The sequence below is a fragment of the Heliconius melpomene genome, chromosome 6, assembly GCF_056956725.1.
Source record: "Heliconius melpomene rosina isolate 202511_hmr_F chromosome 6, ASM5695672v1, whole genome shotgun sequence".
NCBI classification, from domain to species: domain Eukaryota; kingdom Metazoa; phylum Arthropoda; class Insecta; order Lepidoptera; family Nymphalidae; genus Heliconius; species Heliconius melpomene.
Genome location: NC_140394.1, coordinates 5,697,891 through 5,722,806, shown reverse-complemented (window position 1 = coordinate 5,722,806; position 24,916 = coordinate 5,697,891). Strand labels below are relative to the sequence as shown.

General features: G+C 32.5%; 2 protein-coding genes across 3 annotated transcripts; both read right to left on the bottom strand.

Moving 5' to 3' along the window:
• Positions 1-3,383: 3,383 nt before the first annotated feature.
• Positions 3,384-13,592, bottom strand: LOC146538212 (ras-related and estrogen-regulated growth inhibitor-like protein). Its single transcript, XM_085187102.1, has 6 exons — positions 13,305-13,592; positions 7,607-7,663; positions 6,666-6,742; positions 4,697-4,878; positions 4,280-4,466; positions 3,384-3,916 (listed from the first exon to the last, which is right to left on the bottom strand). Exons 1-6 carry the CDS (start codon positions 13,366-13,368, stop codon positions 3,848-3,850), a joined length of 636 nt encoding a protein of 211 aa, XP_085043228.1. The 5' UTR covers positions 13,369-13,592; the 3' UTR covers positions 3,384-3,847.
• Positions 13,593-20,962: 7,370 nt separating this feature from the next.
• Positions 20,963-23,427, bottom strand: Adat1 (Adenosine deaminase, tRNA-specific 1). 2 transcript variants are annotated; one of them, XM_085187520.1, is made up of 3 exons: positions 22,351-23,427; positions 21,990-22,173; positions 20,963-21,281 (listed from the first exon to the last, which is right to left on the bottom strand). In XM_085187520.1, exons 1-3 carry the CDS (start codon positions 22,907-22,909, stop codon positions 20,969-20,971), a joined length of 1,056 nt encoding a protein of 351 aa, XP_085043646.1. In that variant the 5' UTR covers positions 22,910-23,427; the 3' UTR covers positions 20,963-20,968. The 2 variants fall into 2 exon arrangements, with proteins under 2 accessions (XP_085043646.1, XP_085043645.1); XM_085187519.1 differs by having other exon boundaries at positions 21,990-23,420.
• Positions 23,428-24,916: the final 1,489 nt, after the last annotated feature.

Below are 24,916 nucleotides of genomic sequence, written 5' to 3'. Positions count from 1 at the left end.
ACTGGCGATCACCGATCTAAGAGAGATGAAAGTGAGAGATACGAGATATTAGATTCATCAAGAACGCGCCACGGACACTACGATGTATCTCAGCATGTCATACTCCTGTCAATGTTGCAAGGCTCTGCCATTCCTTTCGGTTGTGGCTATGGGAAAATGTTTTATCGATTTGGAATGATAAAAGTGTAGACATAAGTTTTAATAAAAGAAAAAATTATAATACATGATTAATATTATTTTTTTGTGTATTTTGAATTTATTAGGTAATATAAAAAAAAAACATAAACTCCTGACATTAAACAAGCCTTAGGCCGAATTTTAAATTTCATACGAAGCTATAAAAACTTCTTTAATATAATATGTAATAAGTACAATACAATTTTTAAGCACAATTATAGAACTATCAGTTTTCCTGTTACCAAATTACTAGGAATACACTAGTAAACTACCTACTCGTAGATAATAAAAAGTTAGCAGCAATTATCTAAATCAGCAATGTCGAAATACAAAAGCGTTCTAACATCGATTATATCTTCTTTATCATCTAACTGATTATTATTATCGTTAAATCGTTAAATCGTGGCTGGTCGTCAACAGAGACTTGATGATGAATCCTGGTTGATTACTCGTTAAATGCTTTCACTGACCAATCCACGCTGATTCATAACAATCTATAATTGACACTAAATTTGCGAACATCGAGAAAGGTTAAACGCTGTTAGCTTCTTTTAAATATTTAATGAATAGCCTATTGTATGGTACAATTAGAAATTTTTGTTTGATACTTTCTTTGTGTGACTTTTTCCTTATTGTAATTTGTATGTAAACGCTATTTCAGTTAATAAACAAATTGTAACTGTAAACGTAGGTAGTGAGTTCGATTCCCACTTGGTAAAATATTATTTATTATATTTAATATTTTCATTTCTTCGCTCTGATATCAACGTTGAGTTCCGTTCATAATTTAGAATTCTACGGAAAATCGGGAGCGGAGTGTCTTAACACTAGGTTCCCTCTGCCTACCCTGCTTTATGCCAGGTACAGAGTGAAGCTGAATTTAGATTATACATAAATCACAAAGATTTTTCACACTAATGTGAAAAGAAGAAATGTAAAAAATGATATGGTGGTTGTCTTAACCATATTACATATACCATACATAACCTACATATAAGCTAACGTTACACCGATCTACCTCGCAAGTAACCATTGAATTATACCGTTACTACCTTAATCGACGTCAAGTGGCTGTATAAAAGCAAGAAAACTAGATTTATTTTCTCTTCCTGCGAGCCATTTCACGGGCCGACACAAGAACGGGCGGAACGCTGGCGCCGCTAACGCCATCAGGGAATCCGATTTATTACTTACTTCTTATCTGTGATATACTTGTTCTAGCGTGTATACGATTAAATATATTTATTTATATGTATTGCGTTTTGTTATTTTATGCTTGTAGCTTCTTATGTTATTTTATTTTTTATTGCATTACAATCGTCATAAAAAAATACAGTCAAAAAGCGAGGAACGGAATGTCTCTACTCTCTACATTAGGTTCCCTCTGCCTATGTTTGGGATAAAACTTGAAGCTGAAATAAAAAAAAACTTAATATTAAAAATGAAATTGTTCTATAAATTTCTTTTTAGAACTCTCTTTCTATAAAAAATATTATATAATATCAGGATAATTTAAAACGTGAAACTAATTTTCGTAATTAGTTTTATCACAATTACTGTCGTAGTTAATTCTGAACAGCTTCCACTTATTTATGGACATGCTCTTGAACTTGCCACCGCTATCAACTAATTACCGGTAGCACAACGCTATTTTAATATATTCTATTACGGTAATAATAAAGACAATGATTAAATTAATAAGCTATAAAGTATTTATATTGCAAAATTTCTCTTATACATGTTAAATTTGCACCTGTTACCAGCTTTCACATGTAGTGGGGTAGTACCGTCACATTCTGTCTGCTTGGACGTTATCAGCGAATCAAATAGTGGGTGTTTGACTGCTCGGAGCCTTACAAAATCAAATCAACCAAAGAATGCCATGTAATTATTACTACTGAATCATTCTTTATTACCAAAAGTAACAAATTAGTTAAATAATAAATCACTTTCACGCAGTATCCCGCACACAGTAGGGTAGATAGGGAATGTACCAAAGCAAAAAACGGAAATATAAATTTAAATAATCTTTTTTTTCCTCGAGTGGGGACTGAACAGTCACACTTTAAACCGCTGCGCCACAACTGGCCTCAACAAATTCTATTTCTATTCACTAAAATATTTTATTACCAGTAATCACTAAGAAATTATTTCCATGATGTCATATTACGATATTTTCACTAAAACGTTCGCTAAAATCAAAATGTCAATGAACTTTTACTTGATAGAGTTAATTAAGTTGGTTCACGAACTAAATGTGTTGAGATATTATCATTGAGTCATTATAGGCTGCAAATTTAGCCATTCGCCTCTACCTGTGGAAACAGTCGTTTATCAACGTTTAGAAGTATTGCATGGTCTTATTGTCTTCTTGTACCCAGTTAGTGTCTATTTTGAAAGATGTATTGGTTAGTATCTGGGGCGAAGTGCCCAAGCTTGGGGCGGCAATCTCGGGGGCGCTTTGGGTCAATGGTTCTATCGTATTTCACTTTAACGATAGCAAATACATAGTTGTCCGATTTTCTCTTTGTTTTAAGTTGAGTTTTTAGTTTTGTGAATTATTGGATGTAGAATAGTTTGAAGAAATAAAAAATGAAATAAAACAAATATAAGCAAAAGTATTGAAGGTAAGAGAAGCGATGACGTGTTATTTGGTAAGGTATTTTGTGAAATTCTAAGTAAACAGTAACGTTCAGAATTTTTTTCAAGTTTATAAATAATGCTAATTTTACTATTCTACTATAGTTCTAGTAGTGGTTTTGTAATTTTGTATACTATTTTTTTTATTTTATCATTAACATAGAAAAACAATATTGAATGTTGTTATAGAGATTGAATTTGAAAATTAATCGACCAATAATTTTTAAATACATCTTCCACGTAACATAAGAATAGAAATTGTATTACTAATAATGAATTAGCGTTAGTTCCACAAAATTTATATTTTAATATTTGTCGTTGAATATACAAGTATTTTCGGTACAAAGTATTTTTTATTTTCACGCTTTATCCCGCACACATCCATCATGTCATCCGTCACTTTCCCAATTCCATTCCCCATTCCAATTCTTACAAGCAATGCGTGTTGAGTGGCGGAGCTTAACACGTTTTGCCTCATTACCGGAAGTAGGAAATTAAAATATAATATATCGAACAAAGTAAATTTTAACACAAAATGCGTTACATAAAAGAAAGAAAACAATGTGTAATAGCAATAAACCATTTTATTGGACTTAAGTAAAGTTTATGGATAATTACATAAAATTTGTATTTACAAGACAGCTTATAGCTTATAACTTTAATATAGTATTTAATGCGAGGTTTATTTTAATATAAAATAACGTTGAAATATTTACACTCACTTTTTCATATATACACTTAAGTAATTCAATAAGAGAATAGAATATTTTTAAATCCATTAATTTTATATTTCATAATTAATAAATAATATCTTTTTCGTATCTTGAAACTGATGATTTAATACTGCACAATTTCTCTTCAACCGAGATAAACATAATAGAAATACTTTTATGTCAATTTTAAACTTTCTCCTTGATCCTTCCTAAAGTAATATATTATTATATAATATACAATTAATTATTTAAAATTATTATTATTATACTAAATGCAGTCTATAAAAATTACGACTAATTTATTTTAAAAAAAATTCTTAAATACTAAGCGATGGTCGTTTCTTTCGAACACTTTTGCTGTTTTTTCCAAATATCGTTCCAATTACCTGTAAAGAATTTAGAATAAATTAATTAACTGTAAATTTTTCTATGTTGATTTAATTTTTTCGTCTAAAAATATGCAAATATGTTTATTTTAAACTTAAGATACTTCAGAGGGGATGCCATTCGAAAACACAGTATCAAAGATACTGGAGAAAGGTCACGTAAAAAGCATGAGGATCCCCCGTAGGGCACGTATGGAGAAATCTCTCCACTGTCCCCATCGATTGATGGGGACAGTGGACGAGGCAAAAGAAGTGTACAGAGACAGTAGCGTTTGACCCTCCGTTCTCTCTGACTACCCCCCGCTAGGGATATGATGGGAAGCTAGATTAGATTAAATACTTAAAATGTAAGAACTTAATTACCTTAGAAACGGAGTATGCGGCAAGTTTGCGTCTGGGCGCTGGTAATAAAAGAGCGAGGGCGCGCGCCTCTCTCAACAAGGCATGGAAGGCGAGCGCTGCGCCCGCGCACGACTCCGCCGCTGACACCTCGTAGAACTGGCAGCCGAAACGCAACGACAACTCTTGACCCTCTTCTGCGTGGACCTCCCTGATTCAAAACAATTAATTCATTAAGAATTGTATCGATCTAAAATATTTTTTATTGAAAACAGTATTTTATTACTTCAAAGCTAAAAATAACAAACAAAGTTAGATATTAATTTGCCACCAAGAAAAAAATGAACTTATTTTGTAAATAAGTTAATTTTTCTCAGCATCGAAGATAATTTAAAGGCCAAAATAGCTTACAATTAACATCTAATACCAATATTTTTATACCTGGCGTGTTCGAGGTCTCGTTTGTTGCCCAAGAGAGTGACTGCTGCACAGCCGGGCAGCCGCGTCCGCTCCAGCAGTGAGAGGAGTTCCGCAGCCGCAAGGAAGGATCGACGCTCGCATACCGAGTATACTACGGCGAACGCATCTCCCCATCGCACGTGATCACCGAGGCATCCGCGAATCTATTGGATAATTAAGAAAACGTCTAAATACTGCATTTTTGCATCACGTTGTATCCCGCACATGGCAGGGTAGGCAGAGGGAACCTAATGTTATAACACTACGTCATTTGCTGTAGAATTCTGGAAGTATTGTGTGTTGATTGGCGGAACTCAACGCCGCGCTTCGCATCGACACTCGAGGCAAAGAAATGAAAATACTAAATCCTTCATTTCCTCGGGTGGGAATCGAACCTACATCCTTTCGCGTTTACAGTCACACTTCGCGCCCCTGTGCCACGATTGGTCCCACATTCATCATCACGAAATTTAATTATTAAAGTAATCTTAGTCATCAGTAAAATACTTAACAAATGTTTATTTTTACATTATAATCTAAACCTATTTGATCTCTTTCAAGTCCTATTTATACTGTCATACTTAAAGGTTAAGCTTTAAAATGAGAGCAACCAATTATTATTATCAAATTAATTATCAGTATATATACAAAATACATAGTTATATCATACTCTAAAACCGTCTAATAAATATAAAGTCTAATAAAAAACTAGTTTTTTATATGACAACGAATTTAAGGAAAATCTTAATTTAATTTGATTTCTTAGAAAGTTGACAGTAGCAGAATATAATAATAATAATATTGTTTTAATCTATTGATTACAAAAAAATGTCAATTAGCACTACATATATTAAAAACATATATTGATAAATTACAAAAACAATTTAAAAATTTAAATAATTAATTATAATAATATCATTACACATGTATTTGTTTAACTGACAACATCAATTAGCGTCAATTAGATAACACAAGGCGATTTTGTGCCTGGACATAAAAATTATACAGTTGGGCCAAAGCTTAAATAAAATTATACAACCAAAAGATATAGGAACTATAGATAGTTAGGTTAGGTTCCTTCTGCCTCATAACCAGGGACGTCCCGATTTTTAAACTAAAAATTAAATGTTCCGATCGAACACGCACAATCCCGCTTTTCACGGATAATGTCACGTACTATGAGAAATCTTTTTTATTACTTACGATTAATTAATTATTAATAATTTCGTATAAATACATATAAGTGTATTTTTAAGTTACTTATTCTGAAGACCTAACTGCCTTACATATGTTAAAGCAAAAAAATATAGTTTAAGTATAATGACGTTTTTCTATTTTTAACAATTTTATATTGATATCTATTACCAAATAAATGGATAAATAATAAAAAAAAAATATTATATAATTTTCTTTATCTCGCTTTTGGCAAAACAATTCTGCTTTTTTACTTAAAATGTAAAAAAATCCCACTTTTCACCGAGAGAAAATCTGGCAACTCTGCTCTTTACCCTCACTATCACACAGACAAGAATGAAACCCGTAACCAACGCCAATACAACGTAGCTTAATAAACAAATTATGCAACATATAACTATTTCTACTGCTTATAAGTATTCATATTTCAAAACCATACAATAAATTAACTATAATTAAATTGCAGGCAGTACATCAGGCGGGGCCGCGGGCCGAGCCTGTCAGATTAACATCTTCATTGTTTGCTGTTTAATTAACTTCTGTCCCATCTATCTTTTGATTATCCACTTCCTATTTGAGCTAATAATGGACTATCAACGTAATATCTATATATATTTAGAAAAGTATAGACAATCTAATGTAAAACTTAACTTACAAACACATACAAACACTAATTCGCGTATATGTGTTTATAAGTTCAATTTAAGAGTAGACGGTCTCTACATTATTTATCTAAAGACAAATAAAAACAACATACCGCACAATTTGAAGTGTCCAAAATCTCTACTTCGGATACAGCACCATCAAACGCCACTCTGTGTTGATAGAGGAAGTCTAAAACAACAGAAACATTTTTTTAAAATAAAATCTTTAATAAATATTTAAATAAATTTTAATTGAATCTTATAAAATATATTGTAGGTTCGATCCCCACTTGAAGTAATAAATAATAATTATTCATAGTCATATTTTCATTTCTTCTCTCTGACACCAAGAAAAAGCGCGGCGTTGAGTTCTGCCACTCGAACGGAATGTCTTAACACTAGGATCCCTCTAACAACCCTGCTAAATGCGGGAAAGAGCGTGAAACTGATAAAAAAATATATAAATACGAACATGTTTAGAAAAGGACAAAACAAAATAAAAACATGCGTAGCATTGTCTCAATACGTCACTAGTTACATGATAACAAATAACTTGAACGTTATAGTTAGCAGTTGGCTGACCTTACTTAGCTTATGCGGAATTTACATATTCTCTTTATATTAACTTATATAAAAAGTCAACTTATACGTAATAAGAATGTTCCTTTTAAATAAGTAAAGCGCATATATTATACTGATACCTACGTCAGACCTTTATCGTACACATGCGCAATAGCAATAAGAAACATTTCCTATAAAATTAAATATTTTATTCAATTAGTCTGACGTAAATCTTATAAATTTACGTTTATTGTAATTTTTTTTTTTATATTTCACGCTGTATCCCGCATGTAGCTTGGTAGGCAGAAAATGGAACTCAACGCCACGATTTGTATCGACGCTAGAGAGTAGCAATTACTATTAAATTTCATTTATTTGAGTGGGAATCGAACCCATAACCTGTGGCGTCTACAGTCGCATTCTTGTGCCCCTGCGCCGAGGTTGGCCTCAAAAAAAAAATAGATCTTATACAAATATATGAGCCATAACTTACCACCAGTTGAGCTGTATTCGCCAATATACCGTTTTGTAAGGTAACGCACTACCACCGCTGTAACAAAAGGAGAAGCTATTAGTAAATTTATTCTAAATATATCTATACATTATAAGTATATTTAATCTGTTTTACTATTAGGCAAAAAGAAAAGCCATCAAAAGGTCGATACTCCTAACTTTCTACTGACCACGACATTGATTACTCTTTTCACGAAGCGTTCACAACTCCTGGAATTCCCATCTAAGGTTCTACAATCAACAGAGATGACGAGGCAAGTACGTGAATGGGCGCGGGCTACCGACAAAATAAAGTGTAGAGAATCCTAGCAACAGATCAAAAGGACGCCTCGATCTCAAAAGGTGATTGGTTCTCTGCGATCGCTTTAAGCATCCGACATGTTCTCGACTTCATAATAGATTACATATGTACTGGCTTCTAATGATGTTGTGCCTGTAGAACACAATGAACTGGTTTATTTTAATATATGAAAAGGTACGTTATTCTATAGATATTACGAGGTTTACAGATATTAGGTGAGTGCATAATGTTAGGACACTCTTATATTCTGGAGATATAACATGTTGAATGGCGGATCTCAGCGTCGCGTTTTGCCTCGACACTAAAGCGAAAACATGAAAATATTAAATAGTTGGGATTGAACTATCGCGTTTAAAGTCACGCGCTTGAGCCCTGAGCGCGGCTGGTCTCTTAACAATACAAAATATATTATGAATGAATATGAGGTGTTGTATGTAAAAATACATGCGTAATCTGATCAAAGAGAAAGTAAAATGCTTACATTTTAACGGCCGCTTATTGAAGCCGGTAAAAATGAAAACGAGAGTGTGGCATTTGACATGCATTTCATAAATAATGATTGCTGTGTAAAAATATTTTTAAAAGTTACGGTTATGATTCGAATTACTTAACGATCGATTGTAACTTTTAACTTGAAAATATTGAGTAAGTGCTATTAACTGGTGAACTTTTATATAATAAGTTTTCGCTTGCTTAAATGGGTTTTGTGGTAAATGTTTAGTGTTTAACGGAAGTGTCTTAAAGGGAACGCAGTGTCTTTACTATGTTCCCAGGTTGGGCGCTGGAACAGATTGAATGATAAGTATCTTAATACGATAATTGTAGAAAATTACAAGTGTGCGTATTTCAAAAGTTTTTTCAAGTCCATTGTCACGTAGCCCGGGTTGCATAACTTTACTACGACGTTACTTAGATGAAGGTCCGATATAATTCGTGATATGGTTGTCAACTGTCGTATACATATCCGACCGAACGCTAACAGGCTCTCTATAGGAGGCTCGTGGGTTTATACCCGATGATAGATTGTAAAAAAATCAGCTTCACGCTATATCCCGCACAGAGGACGATAAGCAGAGGTTTAACATAGAGTTAAGACACTCCGTTCGCCACTTACCGCCGAATTTTTTTAAGGCATTGCGTGTTGAGTGGCAAAGTAATGAAAATATTAATAAATAATAATTAATTGTCACGAGTGGGATTGAACCTACAATCGTCACGTTACTGCCCGACGACGGCCTTATGATGATAGATTGTGATTCATAATAATAGTTGTATAACCGACCAATGTTCCAACAATCGGCGTTGTAATGAATTAACGTTCAATGGCTTTGAAATTTATTGTTATGTTTTGCGTTGACTGTTATAATGATATAGAATTTATGTATATCAGATCTATCTACAGACGTATTTTAACATGCCTATTGTTTTACATTTAATGTTCATCTCAGCTATTAATTACATTTAAAAAAAGTGTGTTCCCTCTGCCTACCTACCCTGCTGTGTGCGGGATAAAGCATGAAACTAAAATAATATGAACAATTAATGAATAAATAAACATTTTTCCAAAGAGAGACGAGTTTCACCTTGATCGATAAAAGTTTTATTATTGAAAATTGATATACTTTAAAATCCTCCTCACCAACCTCTAGAAATTATATTTGGGGGAAGCCAGGTGAGCCGTGGCCACCCCAGAAATTTTACTAATAAATAATTACCCTTGTAAAAAGATAAAACGTTTATACGAATATATTTGTTCAAAGATAAAGTCAAGGCCAAGGAAATATCTCCACATAAGTCCATGACTAGAACAACATTATATTATATTTCATAGTTGCTGCAAATAATCTATATCTAAATTAAATATCATTAAGGCACAAGACAAATTAGTGAAGCGAAGACCGAACATGGAACAGCTAGCTTGATAGATATCATATAAAAACAATAGGTGTATTGACAACAATCGAAAATAATTAATAGATTATAGTTTCCTGTCATCCATCAAAGACGCTGTAGGCATGGTGAAGAAGTTGCAATGACAGGTACCTTATAAAAAAATGGATAAAATTGTGTACTCATTCATCATTATTATTTTCTTATATTATCAAAAAAAAAGCTTTTTTATGCTTTAAGGGATTATAGACCTAAATATAATTTTAGCTTGATTCTACGTGATCTCGAAATAAATGGTCTTGACAGACGGACAGACGGATAAAAAAGTGCTTCTATAAAAGGTTCAGTTTTTACCTTTTAGTTAAACGGATGGTTAGCTATGCTAAAGCCTTACGGAACCCTAACAAGGTACAAATAATGTTAAATGCAATTTTAATAGCTTATTAGCTTAAAAAGAAACTTAGGTATGAACCAATTCAATGTAATATTGACAATGCTTTTTTAATCACTTTAAAATTAACCATGAAAAAAGCTTATTGTAAGTTTAAATAAATATTGATTTCTTAAACCCGAACTCCGAAGGCCATGTTGTTAATTGAAATTTCTATAAATCGTATTTAATCATTATTATTAAAAACTTTCTTGTTTCGTAAAATTAACGAACAGTATTTAAGTACAGGGTTTGAGATAAATATCAAATTTCTTGACCTACTCATGTGGGGCAAAATATACGTCTTAAGTCATAAAAATATTACTTCAGTACCGTATAGGCCGGTTAAAGAGACCCATCGTCCAATGAGGTCACGGCCACTAATATAAAATGATTTCTGTAATATGTATTACAAATATTACGTATATAATATTTATTTACTTGAAAAATCCACTAATATAAGGATATTCCACGTTCTGATAACTTGAGACAAAGCACGGCGTTAAGCTCAGCCACTGAAAACACAATGTCTCGTAGGGAATGGAGTGTCTTAAAATAAGATTTCCTCTGTTTGCCCTTCCATATGCGGGTGCAGCGAAAAAAAATATTATACATGTAAAATAAAATATCCAACGACATAGTCTCAAAGGGTTTTGGATATTTTAAAGAAAAAAATGATAGTCTCATCACTCATTTCTAATTAATTAAAAAAAAATAACTATTTTCAAAGAAAAATTACAGTGTTGCTACAAAATCTATTTCAGTAGATCTATAAGACTATTCTAATATAGTATAAATACACATGTCTTGTAAGTTGTAGTAAAAAATAAAATAAATCAGCTTCACGCTTTATCCCGCACACAGCAGAGTAGGCAGAGGGCACCTAGTGCCTTAACACTCTGTTCCTAAGTTGTAGTGATAGACTAGACAAATATATTACTCGGTCGCATCCGTGAATAGACAACAAGAAGACATGATTCACTCAAATCATTTCCCATTGAAATCTTGATGTAAAGAACTGCTAAAACATGAGTTTCCATGGGCCGTCAGCTGTAGTACAATGAGGGCGGTGCAATTATAACCAGTTGGTCAGTCGGCGACCACTCGGCCGGTGGGTCAAGATACGATTTCCCACCAGCGACGCCTGGCGCCAGCACCACGACCACGTTGTGTAACTTTAACGTCCGTTCAGTTTAACAGTCGAGGTCGTTGATCTACATGTACGAGTATGCGTACAATTCGCAGATTGTACTGCTTTGGTATGCGGATAGTTCTTTCACTGTAACTATGCTAAAGCTTAGCGCATATAACACCTCGTTCTATATAGGTAATATGTATATGGAAATACTTCACTGTCGAATAAATATCACTAACGTATAAAGCTTCACGCTTTATCCCGCATGTAGTTGGGTAAGCAGAGGGAACTTAGTGTTAAGACACTCCGTTGCCTACTTTCCGCCGAAATCTGAAGGAATTGAGTGTTGAGTGGTGGAACTCAGCGCCGCGCTTTGCCTCGACAGCAAAACGAAGAAATGAAAATATTAAATTTTGCATTTCCTCGAATGGGAATCGAACCTATAATCTGTCTTTACATTTACAAGCTTGCCCCAGGACTGGATATTCATCAGTTACATTTAACTAGTATACAATTAAACGTAACTGATAAATATAATTCAATTCTCAAATAACTTGTAGGTTAGTTGTAGACTAAAATGAATTATTATGCATAAAGCAATAAAATATATGTACGTTATAAATTATATGCTAAAGTGTGTACGCCATAAAGTATATGTTAAGTAATACCCATTGGTAGTCGCTGTGATCAAATAACTTTATTTATAACTTCCTCTTATAGTAGGAAAAGCTTCAAAATAATAAACAGTTTGTATTGGAATAGAATTTCAAGTGTAGAAATAATCTTAGAGAAATAAAATAATTTTAATATTTTACCTAATCCTTTATATATTTTGTATCATATATATATGTATATATATATATATATATATTATATATGTAGATTATACATACACAAACGTAAATATAACTTAGGATAAATTACCTAAATAATTTTGAGTTACATATTTTTTTAATGAATTTAATGGTAATTTTAAAAACATATTAAAAAATATCTAGGTAACACAGTTTTTGATTATTAAGTTATTCATTAAAAAAAATAAAACCAAAATGTAAACTCGGTTAATGACATTTGATGCAATTTTTTTTCATAATACCACATCACATAATATAGCAAAAGTATGACAACACGCAAGAATTTGAGTTGAAATTTTAGTCGATTTGTTAAAAGAAAATGCAGAATAATTTAGTGAAGTGGAGAATACATTTATTTATAACAAAAAATATACATATCTATATATGTAAAAAGAATACGAATTTGAAAATGGTTATTTTTATTGCAATTTTTGGCGATGTAGTTGCATTTGAATATATTTTAGTACCTAGTACTTAAATGTAAGCTTTTCTAATCATGTATTATTTAATATATCCGCAAAGTATTTGTACATATATAATACTTTAATTTGCTTAATATATTTTTATCAAGGTATACCACAAAATCTTATACATGTCTAATAGAATAATAAGTTTCATATATTATCTAATGATTGATCACAAGAACCGTACGCGTGGAAAGCTAACAATTAATTTAGTCATTGTGGAATGCGCCGACAGAGCCTATCATTGAATAAATATTAGTATATTATTAAAAAGACAGGAATGTTTTTGATCTATATTTACTAGCGTGTGTCTTAAGTCTCTGTAGAACAATAGAAATAACGTTGTTATATGCTCGTTTATATAACTTGTTTGTAAACAAACAATGCCAGTCGTGCAGATAACAGCATTGTTGCGTTAGAATCTATATGAAACTAAATTTGATAAAATAATCCAAACTATATTATTTTCGTTTCCATTATTTCAGTTTTGTAATTAAAAACTATCAATTTCTTATATTATTTAAGTATACCTGTAACATATCGATAAGTTGGAATATACCCACTTATATGGATAGAAATTAAATGAAAATATTTTTTTACGAACCCGATTTTCCACTCCGAGGACTCCCAAGCACTACTACCCTTATACGATTTACAGTCATCTTCATTTGGAATGATTTCTTCGTAACACAATTAAGAGAATTTTTTAACTGGACATTGTGAGAGTCATTTAGCACACAAATTTATACACTTAATTCACGTAACACTAAGTAATTTTTAAAAATCTTTATATTTTAATAATAAAATCGAGAAAGCGTCCGATAGCGGTGGCGAGCGCACCATCGACTCGTCTACCCGCCGCGACGTTGGCTGTGCGACTGCGGTGCCGGCCGCATCAGGGGCGCGTGCGCAGCCTCCGTTCTAGTTTTGCGCATGCGCACGCTGTACGGAATGCCATTATCATTATCTCATATAAATATTACCACGCTCTGGCAAACTAAATCACGTCATTTTCTCTGTATTGAAAGTTTTCATACAAAGTAAACGAATAAAATTTTGAGATAAAGAGAAATTGTGAGACATAAGTATATATGCACTTACGTTTCATGAGGTTTCGCATTTGGGATCGATTTGTCATAATTCAATTTTTGCTGACGTTTTTGATATTGATGAAAATGAAAGCGAGCGAAAGTTTGTTCGTGGTTATTAATCCTTTAGGCCACGTTAAGGGCTTGCGCAAACCTGTCGTAGACTCCAGGCTTCAGATTGGGCGCGTCTACATGTCAAGGTGAGAGCGACGCCACGGCGCCTGCTGCCGTGAATTAATTTGCCCTGCCAGGTAATTGGATCTGTCCGCTCCACCCACACTAGCTTCTCTACATTCCACAGAGGGCACATATTGGCTAAAGATTGACACCAAATATTTTACGTTCTACCGAGCTTCGCAATCAAATCGTAATGGCATATAATAAAATTGTCATCGAAATATTTTACTTTTTATACGTAAAATGCTTATAGAAATTATTGAAACTGATCTCTTTCATTTATATTGGAACAAGAGAATATTTTTTTTCAATGTAACTTTTTCTATTGCATTTTAAATTTAAAAAATAATATACGCGTTTTATAATAATTCAAATACATCAATTTTTTTCAAGGCTAGTAGTTTTATTTTGTCTTATTAATAGAATAACATTGCATATAAAATTTATTTTATAACTTGAAAAATAGACGAGTATATATGCAGTCCCTACACAGCTAGCTCATTATGGAAAGTTGAATTGGAAAAATGCATCGTGGCGGCTTCCCGGTGCAAATTGCTCATTACTAAGACTTCCTGGAACAGGCTTCGCTGTATTTATGCAACCGTCCCCATACCGATGAACTCTGTTTTTAGCTGCCTCGTGTAAGCTATAAATGTATCTACAATATTCATAATATTTTCTATGTTCTCGACTCTTCGTTTCGTTATAAAGCGTATTTGGTCATTGCAAAAACAATATTTAGATGTGGTTTACTTTTTTCATTTTTACACTATTTTATAATATACCCAAAGTTAGTTACTATAATTTACGTACTGTTGTTATTAATCTACTATTATTTTAAATAAAACTACATTAAGCTTTGACCTTAATACCTAAATATATAAATCTCAATTTCTTATATTTCTAGCACTAAATGTATTGATTCGCTATTTTCGTAACAATATTAAAGCTTATTATATTAACTAAATCAAGTAAAATTATTTTCAAATATCCGTAAAAATCATTTAAATTGTATTACACATATCTCTTGAACTCTGATAATAATGTCAATATGAATTTATTTAGTCGCGAGTTTATATTTCGCAAAAACTATGGCGTGTCAAAACTCGTTTATTTGTTTCAACAATAATGGCGTTCACACTCGCCTATTAAACAATACTGTATATCTATCCATCTTTCAACCTCTTAAGGGTCTTTGCTTTAGTTGGTACATGTACTAGTTGTTAGGAAACGAGAAACATTTTAACTAGATTTTTTTTAACTGCCTATATAGCAATCGATGGCTCGATGGGTCGACGATATCCGCAAAGTTACGTGCAACGGCTGGATGCGAAGAGCTGAAGATCGAGCTCAGTGTCGTGCCATCTGAGAGGCCTATGTCCAGCAGTGGACGAGGACAGGCTGATGATGATGATGATGATGATATAGAAATCATGGAATCTGTTTCTTTCTTTTCTTTTCAGCTTATGTACGGTAGGCAGAGGGAGCCTAGTGTTAAGACACTCCGCTCTCTATTTTCCAGCGAATTCAGGAGGCATTGCGTGTTGAGTGAAGGAACTCAGTTTACTCTACACCAGAGCGAACTGTAACTTATATTAGTTAAAATGCATACAACATTTCGCAAAGAAAGTAGTAAAGTAAAATAATATTAACTGGCTTCTCAAAATGATGAGATGGTCCACAAAAAAATTATCTATGTCGCCATATCCGCAATTTTTATTTATCTATATATATATATAAAATCGAAAGGTCACTCATCACGAAATCTCAGAAACTAAATGTGCTAGGAATCTGAAATTGTGCATAGGAGTTACTTATAGGACGTAGATGCTCGTTAAGACGGAAATTTACAATATTCGACTTCTAAGGGGTTGTTTTTGGGGTTGAAAGTTAGTATGAAACTTCGTTACTACAAATGCTAGGAGTCTCAAATTTTGCATGGAGACAGAAATTAATAATAACGTAGTTCACGCAGGCGAAGCCGCGGGCGGGCCGCTGGTACTTTATATAATTGGTTGAAAGCGTCACTAATATGAAATGAATTTTATAAGCCCATGTCATAAGCTTAATGTAAAGTTCACAGGGTCACGAGACGAGGGTACCTGTGTAGGTTACTTTAAAAGCAATGAGATTGGGTCAATTGATATCTTTCGAATCGTTTTAAGATCCTTGGTGAAGTAAGTATTTCTTTCTTCTAAAATTGTTTTATTAAAACGATTATAGCCACCATTCATATTTACATTCCGTACAATAAATTCCGTATTTATAATCACGGCCTAACAAGGATGTTCTTTTTATAGCTTCACGCTGTATCTGGCATGTAACAGAACAGAGAGAATTTAGTGTTAAGACACTCGTGTTTCGTGTTAAGTACCTATCGAAACTCAACGCCGGGCTTTTGCCTTGGTACCAGAGCGAATAAATGAATAATTCATTCTCAAGAATGGGAAACGAATCCACAACCGCCGCAGTTACTTTGTTTTTCGTCGTTTTCTTCATAACTGAAGGTCTTGGCCGTTCTGGTAGGTCTTGGTGGAAGAGCAAACGAGATGCTTCCATGCCTCCCTGTCCTCTGCTTATTTGCATACATAGCTTTATATGTAGTATATTATCGTTAAACGTTATCTCCTATTAACGCCATTACGGGGTCTTGTATCCGAACAATATTGTATACATAATTACCTACAATAAAGATGATGATGATGACGATTTCTTCGGTATTTTACGATAAAATTCATATTTATGTAAAAAGTAAAATAATTTGACGAAAATAATGTATGAAGCCAACAAGTACTGTGATTACTCGCGATAAGTACATGAATAATCATCACAAAAAAGGATATTTAATAATTTTAAATTACCTTGTTGATCGAAAGCTCGTCAAGGTCGTCGCCCTTTATCAAAAACGTAGCAAAAAATTTTTGAATTGAATATACGTAATAATACTACAGACATTTAATTCACACATAAAATAGCCATTTATAAAATTTGGCGTAAAAATAAAAGTAGTTTAACATGATATGCGGAAGCCTATCGCACCATTTTTTCATCATTGTCTCCGCTATACAAATACTTTGCGAAATTGTCACTTAATCTAATTTCATAATTGTGAATGCAATAAGTACTAATGTAATTTATATGAAATATATTGGTGCCGAATATGGCACCTTAATCGTTATTACAATATCGAGAACCTTAATATTATCCAATTAATATCGATTATTAATAACCGAGTTTTTATTGGGCATATAAAAATGTGAAAAGAATATAACGACTACGTCCTTGTACACGTACAAATGTTTATCTTTTGTAATCGTCACGTGTAAGTTAATGTTAATGATTAAACTTAATTTTACATATTCTACGTATTGTTTCGATGGAAACACTATCTCTTGAGTCTTGTTATATAAACGCAAGTGCTGTATGCTTGATTTTTATGGTTATTTATCGATGACGTTATAGGAAATTCCTTATGTAACACACTTATGTTTTTACTCTTGTAACTAAATTAATATTATTTTCTTAATTACAGTCGATACAAAATATTTATCTTTACCTATCAATTACTAACCTACTATGCAAAACTTTACTAGAAATACTAGAAAAATCTTTTGAGGTAACGTGGTACAAAATGATCGTCTAAGGGCAAACATCTATGAAATGAGTGTGCGGAACTCTTTCTTCGAACCGTCGCCATGACATTGATAACGGCGCCATGATGTGCGATCGTAGGAGCAGGAAATTCTGTTAATATTCTTCTTATTAATCTGAAAATATTTATGTGTGCGCATAGTAATATAAAATATATGCATACATACATACATAAGGGGTTAAGTTCCACTGACAGTAGTGACAACAATATAGAGTGTAGAGACACTCCATGTTGAAAAATTCGGCGGAGAGTAGGGAACGGATTGTCTAAACACTAGGTTCCCCCTGTCTACCCTGTTGTGCAGCACAAATCGTGAAGCAGCAATATAAATTATGCATATCATATCATATAAGTACCTCTTTATTATACCTACAATAAAATCTCATTTAGCATAAAACAAAACTCATTGAGAAAAAAAGGTTTCATAATGACACCTTAGACGTCTTGAGATCATTGAAACCACTTTTTGGCAAAAAAATATCTTTGACCTAGATATGTCATCTTATACACGAATCGATATCCACTATTCAACTACCCTCATTAAATAATTTCTCCGTCAATCTCTGTTGAAAAGCATTATTTTTTATTCCTCTCCTTAACCGCTAAGACCACTTAGTAAAGTAACTGTATCTTACTTTACATGGACCGAAAGCTACCGGACTGCTTCTTTCTCTTCTGCATAGAACCAGCAGGTAAACCTACATTTTTTATCGAAAATCGATTAAAAAATTACACTAACAGCTAAACATAGACAAGTTATGCCGTAAAAATAATTATCAATGTCTTCTACTTTACTACATTTCCTCTTTAGAATATGCCTGTGTTTATAATTACTGGTGAAGATTTTTCTTCGTGGAACTGATATCGTCAAGCAGTGCTCATAACGTTGAACAAATTTAAAAGATATGTACGACAAACATTCATACCTCTTAAGGTGGACTGTTAGGATTGGAAATTAGACCTTAGTTTTTTAGTTCTGCTTCTATGGCACTATATTAATATCTTATCTGTGAGGCAGGTTTCTATACTTTCTTTAGGTGCTCCAGACCTAAAATTTTGTAACGTTATCAAAAATAGAATCCGTCTAGTATTTTTACATGAAACGTTAAAATATTTTAAAATCCATATATGTATAAAGTATAGAATTAACTCCTTTAATGTTATTATTAGATATATTTTTATAGTTTTGCTTAATGTAATCTCGCGCACTTTAATGTTATCTAAGCTTGTAGAGATTTTGTTCTATAAATTATATAGAATGTCAAAAATATTTAAGAAACGATAAATTAAGCATTTAATATATTATTATTAGCTTAGAAAGATGGAAACTATGATAAATGTCAAGGGTGATATATGAAGGCGCTATAGTGGTGCCAGGTTTGCCCTACGCTGACCGTGGCAATTTGTTGTGAGTAAACAACACGTCGTGACTGGACACGCCCCCTGATGGAGGTATCAAGACGACTAACCAATTTACGAGCTATCCGTTATATTTATAGTACCTATTATAACCTACCTACTATGATTTCAATAGTATTTTATGCACTAGCAAATTATCGAGATCTGTGAAGGTTCAAAGGTCCTTCAGTTAGCCTACAGTTTTCAATTATTATACCGAAACAAAAAGGTATTTATATGTATACTCATATGCTTAGTGTATATCATTTCATTGCTCTGAGGTCCACCAGTTCCATCACCCAACACGTAAAGCTCTCAGAATTGGAAGAAAAATGGGGAACGAAGTATCCCAACAATGATTCCCTCTGCCTACCCTGTTGTGTGCGAAAAACAGCATTAAGCTAAAAAACTTGTATTCTTGACTATTACATTCTTAACGAAAAGTTTTATTGTGTCCATACAGTAACAGTAGACGCCGTACCTATATATAAATATTACCTATAAATTTATTATACCTTCATAATACGTAGTAACAATAAGTTACTTACCGTTACGAAACTAAGTTCGAACGTTATGTACAAATAATCTCAAGACTGTAGACGATCTGCGCACGCGCACCTGCTATGATTTATGCCCTAGAATAAGCATTGTACTGTCACAGCGGACAGCTAGAATGAACTTATGAAGTACTTACCTACTTTTGTATTGGGTTTCTGTTACTTTATAGTTGATATCATTTCAATGTAACTTTTTTTTGAGCTTCTTGCTGTATCCTGAATATTGCAGGCAACGCAGAAAGAAACTAATTTTCTTAAAAGTCTCAGTAATAATCTTTGGGTAGCGGAGATTCATAGAAATCCCTTAGATATATTTTTTAAATATATTCTAACAATGCATAAAACCATAAATAAAGCTAAACCAAGTGTACAAGAATTTAAAAGTAGTTTGGCAAGAAACTTATTAGTAGACTCGCTGTGATTTCCTATAAGTATATCTTATTTATATTATGTACTCAACATCAAAACTGACAAAACAAATTGTCACACAGATAGATGGTATTTGGATAATATAAGTACTTAACTCTGAATTATGAAAGAAAGGAATAAACACGATAAATGTCATAAATTAGAGGATTTCAACATAATCGGCTAGCGATAAGACCGCATAGCGTGGGCGTTATACCCTCAGGACCTTACGATGTATCCATTTGTTTTACTTAATTCTTAATACGCTTAAAATCAGTTATAATATTACTTTATTGTTTAATAGCGTTCTCTTTATAAGACAGTCTTTATATTGTGTTATGGACCAGCTGGTTAAAAAGGGTTTTATACTCCCCGGGTATTATATATAATGGCCTAGCGGAATTTGACCAACTGTTTAATTATTATAAATTAATAGTGAGTAGAACTCAAATCCATAACCTTACCAACACCATATTGCCCTTACACAGAAACACGATAGTTTTCTTAAGAGTTTCTTTCATTGTTTTGTAGCTTTACGCAGTATCCCGCATAGAACAGGATAGGCAGAGGAAATATATAGGCAACCTAGACACTCCGTTCTTCAATTTCCACCGAATTATCGAGGTACTGCGTGTTGAGTGACTGAACTCAACGCCAGGCTTTGCCTCGTTACCATAACAAGGAAAGGAAAATGTTAAATATTCCATTTTCTCGAGTGGGAATCAAACCTTGTGTATACAGTCAAATTGTGTATACAGTCGCACGTTTGTGCCCCTGCACCACGTCGGGCCTCAATTTTAAAAGCTTTTTTACAATTAAAATTATTTAATATATTATTTTTTAAACAGGTGTAGTTGTGCTTTGAACCATGTATTGCTCTATTTATATATTTATTTTCAGTTTTATGCCTTCTGCTGCAAATATAAACCTATAAAAGTGATACTAGAAATAGTCAAACTAGATACTAAGGAAAACCACAAAATTAATTTTAGCATTCATTTATAAAATTGTTTAAAGTAAAATTAAATATGTCTGGTTTCACTGTCCAAGATTTAAAGAATGACTCTTTAATTTTATCCCAATTTTCTTGATATTGTCTTGATTTTTTCTTCATTTCATTATATGGTATGTTAGCCAGTGATTCATTTCCACAAATATTTATTTGCATTTCCTTATTGTGTTGTAATACATCATGAAACTTTTTGAATAAATTATATTTACTTATACACAAACTGCTCTTTATTGAATCTGCTTTCTTTTTGGTAATACCAAGTTTTATGCCATGAACAGCTACTTCTGAACTGTAAACAAAATATATTTTAAAATAAATATTATGTGTAATTGCAATAAATAAAAAAATCACACACAATTTGATGTCCCCTGTAACTGTACTAATGATATATATTCACACATTACCCCTAATGTAACCAAGAGAATGAAACACCAAATGCTTTCTTTAGCCTCGTCCATTATCATCAACCTCTTCATAGATGCCCTCCACAAGTCATCACACATTTAATGTAAAATGCTCCACCAGTCTTATAAATGTGTTTCCAAAGGACAACTGAAGTTAACCCTTAACTCTTTTACCACTCACTTATTTTTTATATGTATATATTATATCACAATTAATGGCAGATTTAACAAAATTACTAAATATTTGTAATGTAATGGACAGTAAAAAATATTATCTACCAACATAAATAGTTTTTTTTTTAAATCTCAGACAGACATCTCTTGTAAAAATCATGCAAATTGAGTTAGCTAGTATTTTAGATAAATCAGGTAATGAAGAATGTTAATAGGCAAGCCACATCGCTTGAATTTTTTTTTGTTTTTTGTTGCATTGAAAAATATCTAGAAGTATTGATTTAACAGACATTTAAACTTTCCGTAAATATCTAGTCACGCTAACAATCATGCGACTGTATGATCACATGAAAATGGTGTTTTAATAGATGTAAAAAAAAAAACTATTATAATATGTACTACCATCAAAATACTGATACCTTTTATTTATATCCGCCCATACAATACTTGCAGGGGCTGGTCGGACATTGTCTGAAATTCTGATGTGGCTAAATTTTATTGAGCTCTTATAAAATTTAGGTATTTCTTTTAATCTATCTTCAGCTGATACACTTTCTCTTAACAATAATGCTCTTGTAAGGCTATCTTCAGAATAAGGAACTCCTGCACCAAATATAAAATGTGTAATAATTATAGGTTTTAACAAAAGCATATCTAGCAAGCTTCCTTGAATGCCTACATGTATCCATCGTGCCATTTTGTCACTACATGACACAGATAATGTTCGATCCCCTCTACCAGGCTTTGTTCTAACTTTTCCAATAATGTGATAGTTTTCACCTGATTGTTTTGGATCTTGTTCTGCATGTGGTAGACATTTGGCTCCTGTTCTATGTATATCCAATTTTTGCCTTTTATGATTTACATCAACATCATAATCAATAGCCTTCCTTTTATTCACAATTAAATCACCAAAATCTTCTTCCTCTCCTTGTTTAGGTATAATTGAAGCATCTCCACATGGCAACTGTGATGAATAAAAAGTAAATTCTATAGTATCCTTAAGTTTAAATTTGTTTTCTTCTTTAATAAAAATAGAATCTTTCTGGTTAGATATATTTAACATGTTTTCATATATGTAAAGTAAAAATCCCCTCCGTGCAAATACTTCGGCATGAGAGTCGTTCAAAATATTACCTTTTGGATTCATCTTAGAAGCCCCAATGCATTTTGATCCGGTACCAAGAGAAACAACTTTGTGGTCTTTACTTTTGGTATTATATTGTACTATACATGTTAATACTGTCCATTCAACATTCAGTGGTTTTCCCGTTTTTGCAAGGTTTTGATAAGCATTTAAGCAGCTCTGCACAATTTTATCGACAGTTGATTCATTCATATTGGATATTTTAAAACAATTATTTATTTTTTATTCATAATTCATAAGCAATTAAACACTTAAATAAACAGAACTAAAACTTCAAACTTCAAATCTATTGAATGATCAGTCATTTGGATTTGACTAGTAAGTAGTGACGTACCGATGGCATTATAACCGGAATAAATCGATTATTGAAGTAACCGATTGTTTGTTTAATACTTATTGAGTAGGAATTAGTTTCTCAATAATGTTCACTTGGATGTATTTTTAAATTACCTCTTATTGTGGTAATTTAAAAAAAAACATGCAAGAGAGAAGTCGATGATTTATTTTTAAATATGAAAAATCTAAATCCATGACCTATTAATCCTACATCCAATGACCTATTAATCGTCAAGGAGTAAATTTCCGCTATTGTAATTTAAACAAATAAATATGTTTCATATTGTACAAAAATCATTGATATCCTTTTGCCCGTTTTATATATTCGTTCATTATACGCTTTTATAACATAAAAGTATAGTAGTTTTTGTTACAAAAGTATAATCAAATATCGAGATGATTTGTTATTTGAAAAAAAATATAATTAAAAGAAAATCTTTATTATACGTACCACTTTGGTACGTAACACGTACATAAATTAGTTAATTATTTATTTTCGCGTATCCTAATCACTAGACAGGATAATTATTTATATTATAGAGAATTACAATTGTTTATCAATGAAAGCAAGAAAACCTTTTCCCTTACTTTCAAGGCACGAGTACTTTCTTGGGCTTATACAAAAACAACTCAAACCAAATCTCGATAAATTCCTTAACGAGATGTTACCGTACCGGGGTAGTTTGTCATTCACGCCTCATTATAAGTATACCAAGATGATGAGCCTGTTGCGACGTCAATTTGAATATCAAAAGGCCCAGGCGAGCCAATAATAAAGACGATTAAAAAGCGATCAAGATATAATATTAGCATATGAAAAAGCTTGTTACAGGTACGTACTAAGCAAAATAAATAATTCATATTATTATTAAAAAATATATAAATCAGTTTTACGCTGTATCCCGCACACAGCAGGGTAGGCAGAGGGAACCTAGTGTTACACCCCGTTCCCCACTTTCCGCCAAATTCTGAAGGCATTGCTTGTTCAGTGGCGGGACTCAACGCCGCGCTTTGCCTCGACACCAGAGTGAAGAAAAGAGAGTGAAGGTACGAAATATATATTTAAATAAATATTTCATTTCCTCGAGTCGGGATCGAACCCACAAACATTGCGTCCCTGCGACACGACTAGCCTGCAAAATTGCGAGCAGCAAGGGATCGTATGGAATCCATATCTTAATTATTAGTACAAGTACTTATTTTAAGTCTTCTTATGAGTTTCTTCTACTTCGTAAGAGTTCTTAATAAAATGAAATATTTAATTTTATTACCTTGAAAGTTCTATTGCAAACTATTTATATGCATTTGTAATAAAAGGAACTATCTCTCATCTCCATCTTTAAACATAATGCAATATGAATAATTCAGTATTCAACACTATTATGCAACGATACAAAATACAAATTGAAATTGTTTAGGAGTAATTTGTACAACTATGACCCCCTGCAGTGAGCGACACCCTGTGATTGTAACGTAACAAAAGCTTCAGTTCTTCAATGTCGTCGGCTTAAATCGATTAATTTAATACAGGTACCGATATCATATAGCATTGTTTATTAAATCTTTGAATGTCAAGTGCCAATGTTGCACAACACAATAGTTTATTTACTCAAAATAGTGACCAACGGATCTTACAGCATTGTTTTTTTTCTCTCTAAGTAACCTCTCCAAATTAATTAAGTATACGTTTCAGAGCTATAAGTATCAAAAGTAGCATCTGCTACATCAATACAAAGCCCAAGGGCCAAAACAACTAATTATAGTTATAATAATACTTATTACGTATAGCGAGAGTCTATAAATTTATTATGTTTAATCTTTCGTGCTTAAAATATTCTAAATAAGGATTACTTAAGTATCAAA

Bases quoted from the DNA above. Each gene is read 5' to 3' on its own strand.
- LOC146538212 (XM_085187102.1), bottom strand. From the start codon at position 13,368: ATGAAGATGACTGTAAATCGTATAAGGGTAGTAGTGCTTGGGAGTCCT. The intron at 4,879-6,665 runs GTATGTTGTTTT...ATTATCCAATAG, and splicing joins TGGACACTTCAAATTGTGCG to ATTCGCGGATGCCTCGGTGA. The intron at 4,467-4,696 runs GTATAAAAATAT...GTTTTGAATCAG, and splicing joins CGAGACCTCGAACACGCCAG to GGAGGTCCACGCAGAAGAGG.
- Adat1 (XM_085187519.1), bottom strand. From the start codon at position 22,909: ATGAATGAATCAACTGTCGATAAAATTGTGCAGAGCTGCTTAAATGCT. The intron at 21,282-21,989 runs GTATCAGTATTT...TTTTGTTTACAG, and splicing joins TGGGCGGATATAAATAAAAG to TTCAGAAGTAGCTGTTCATG.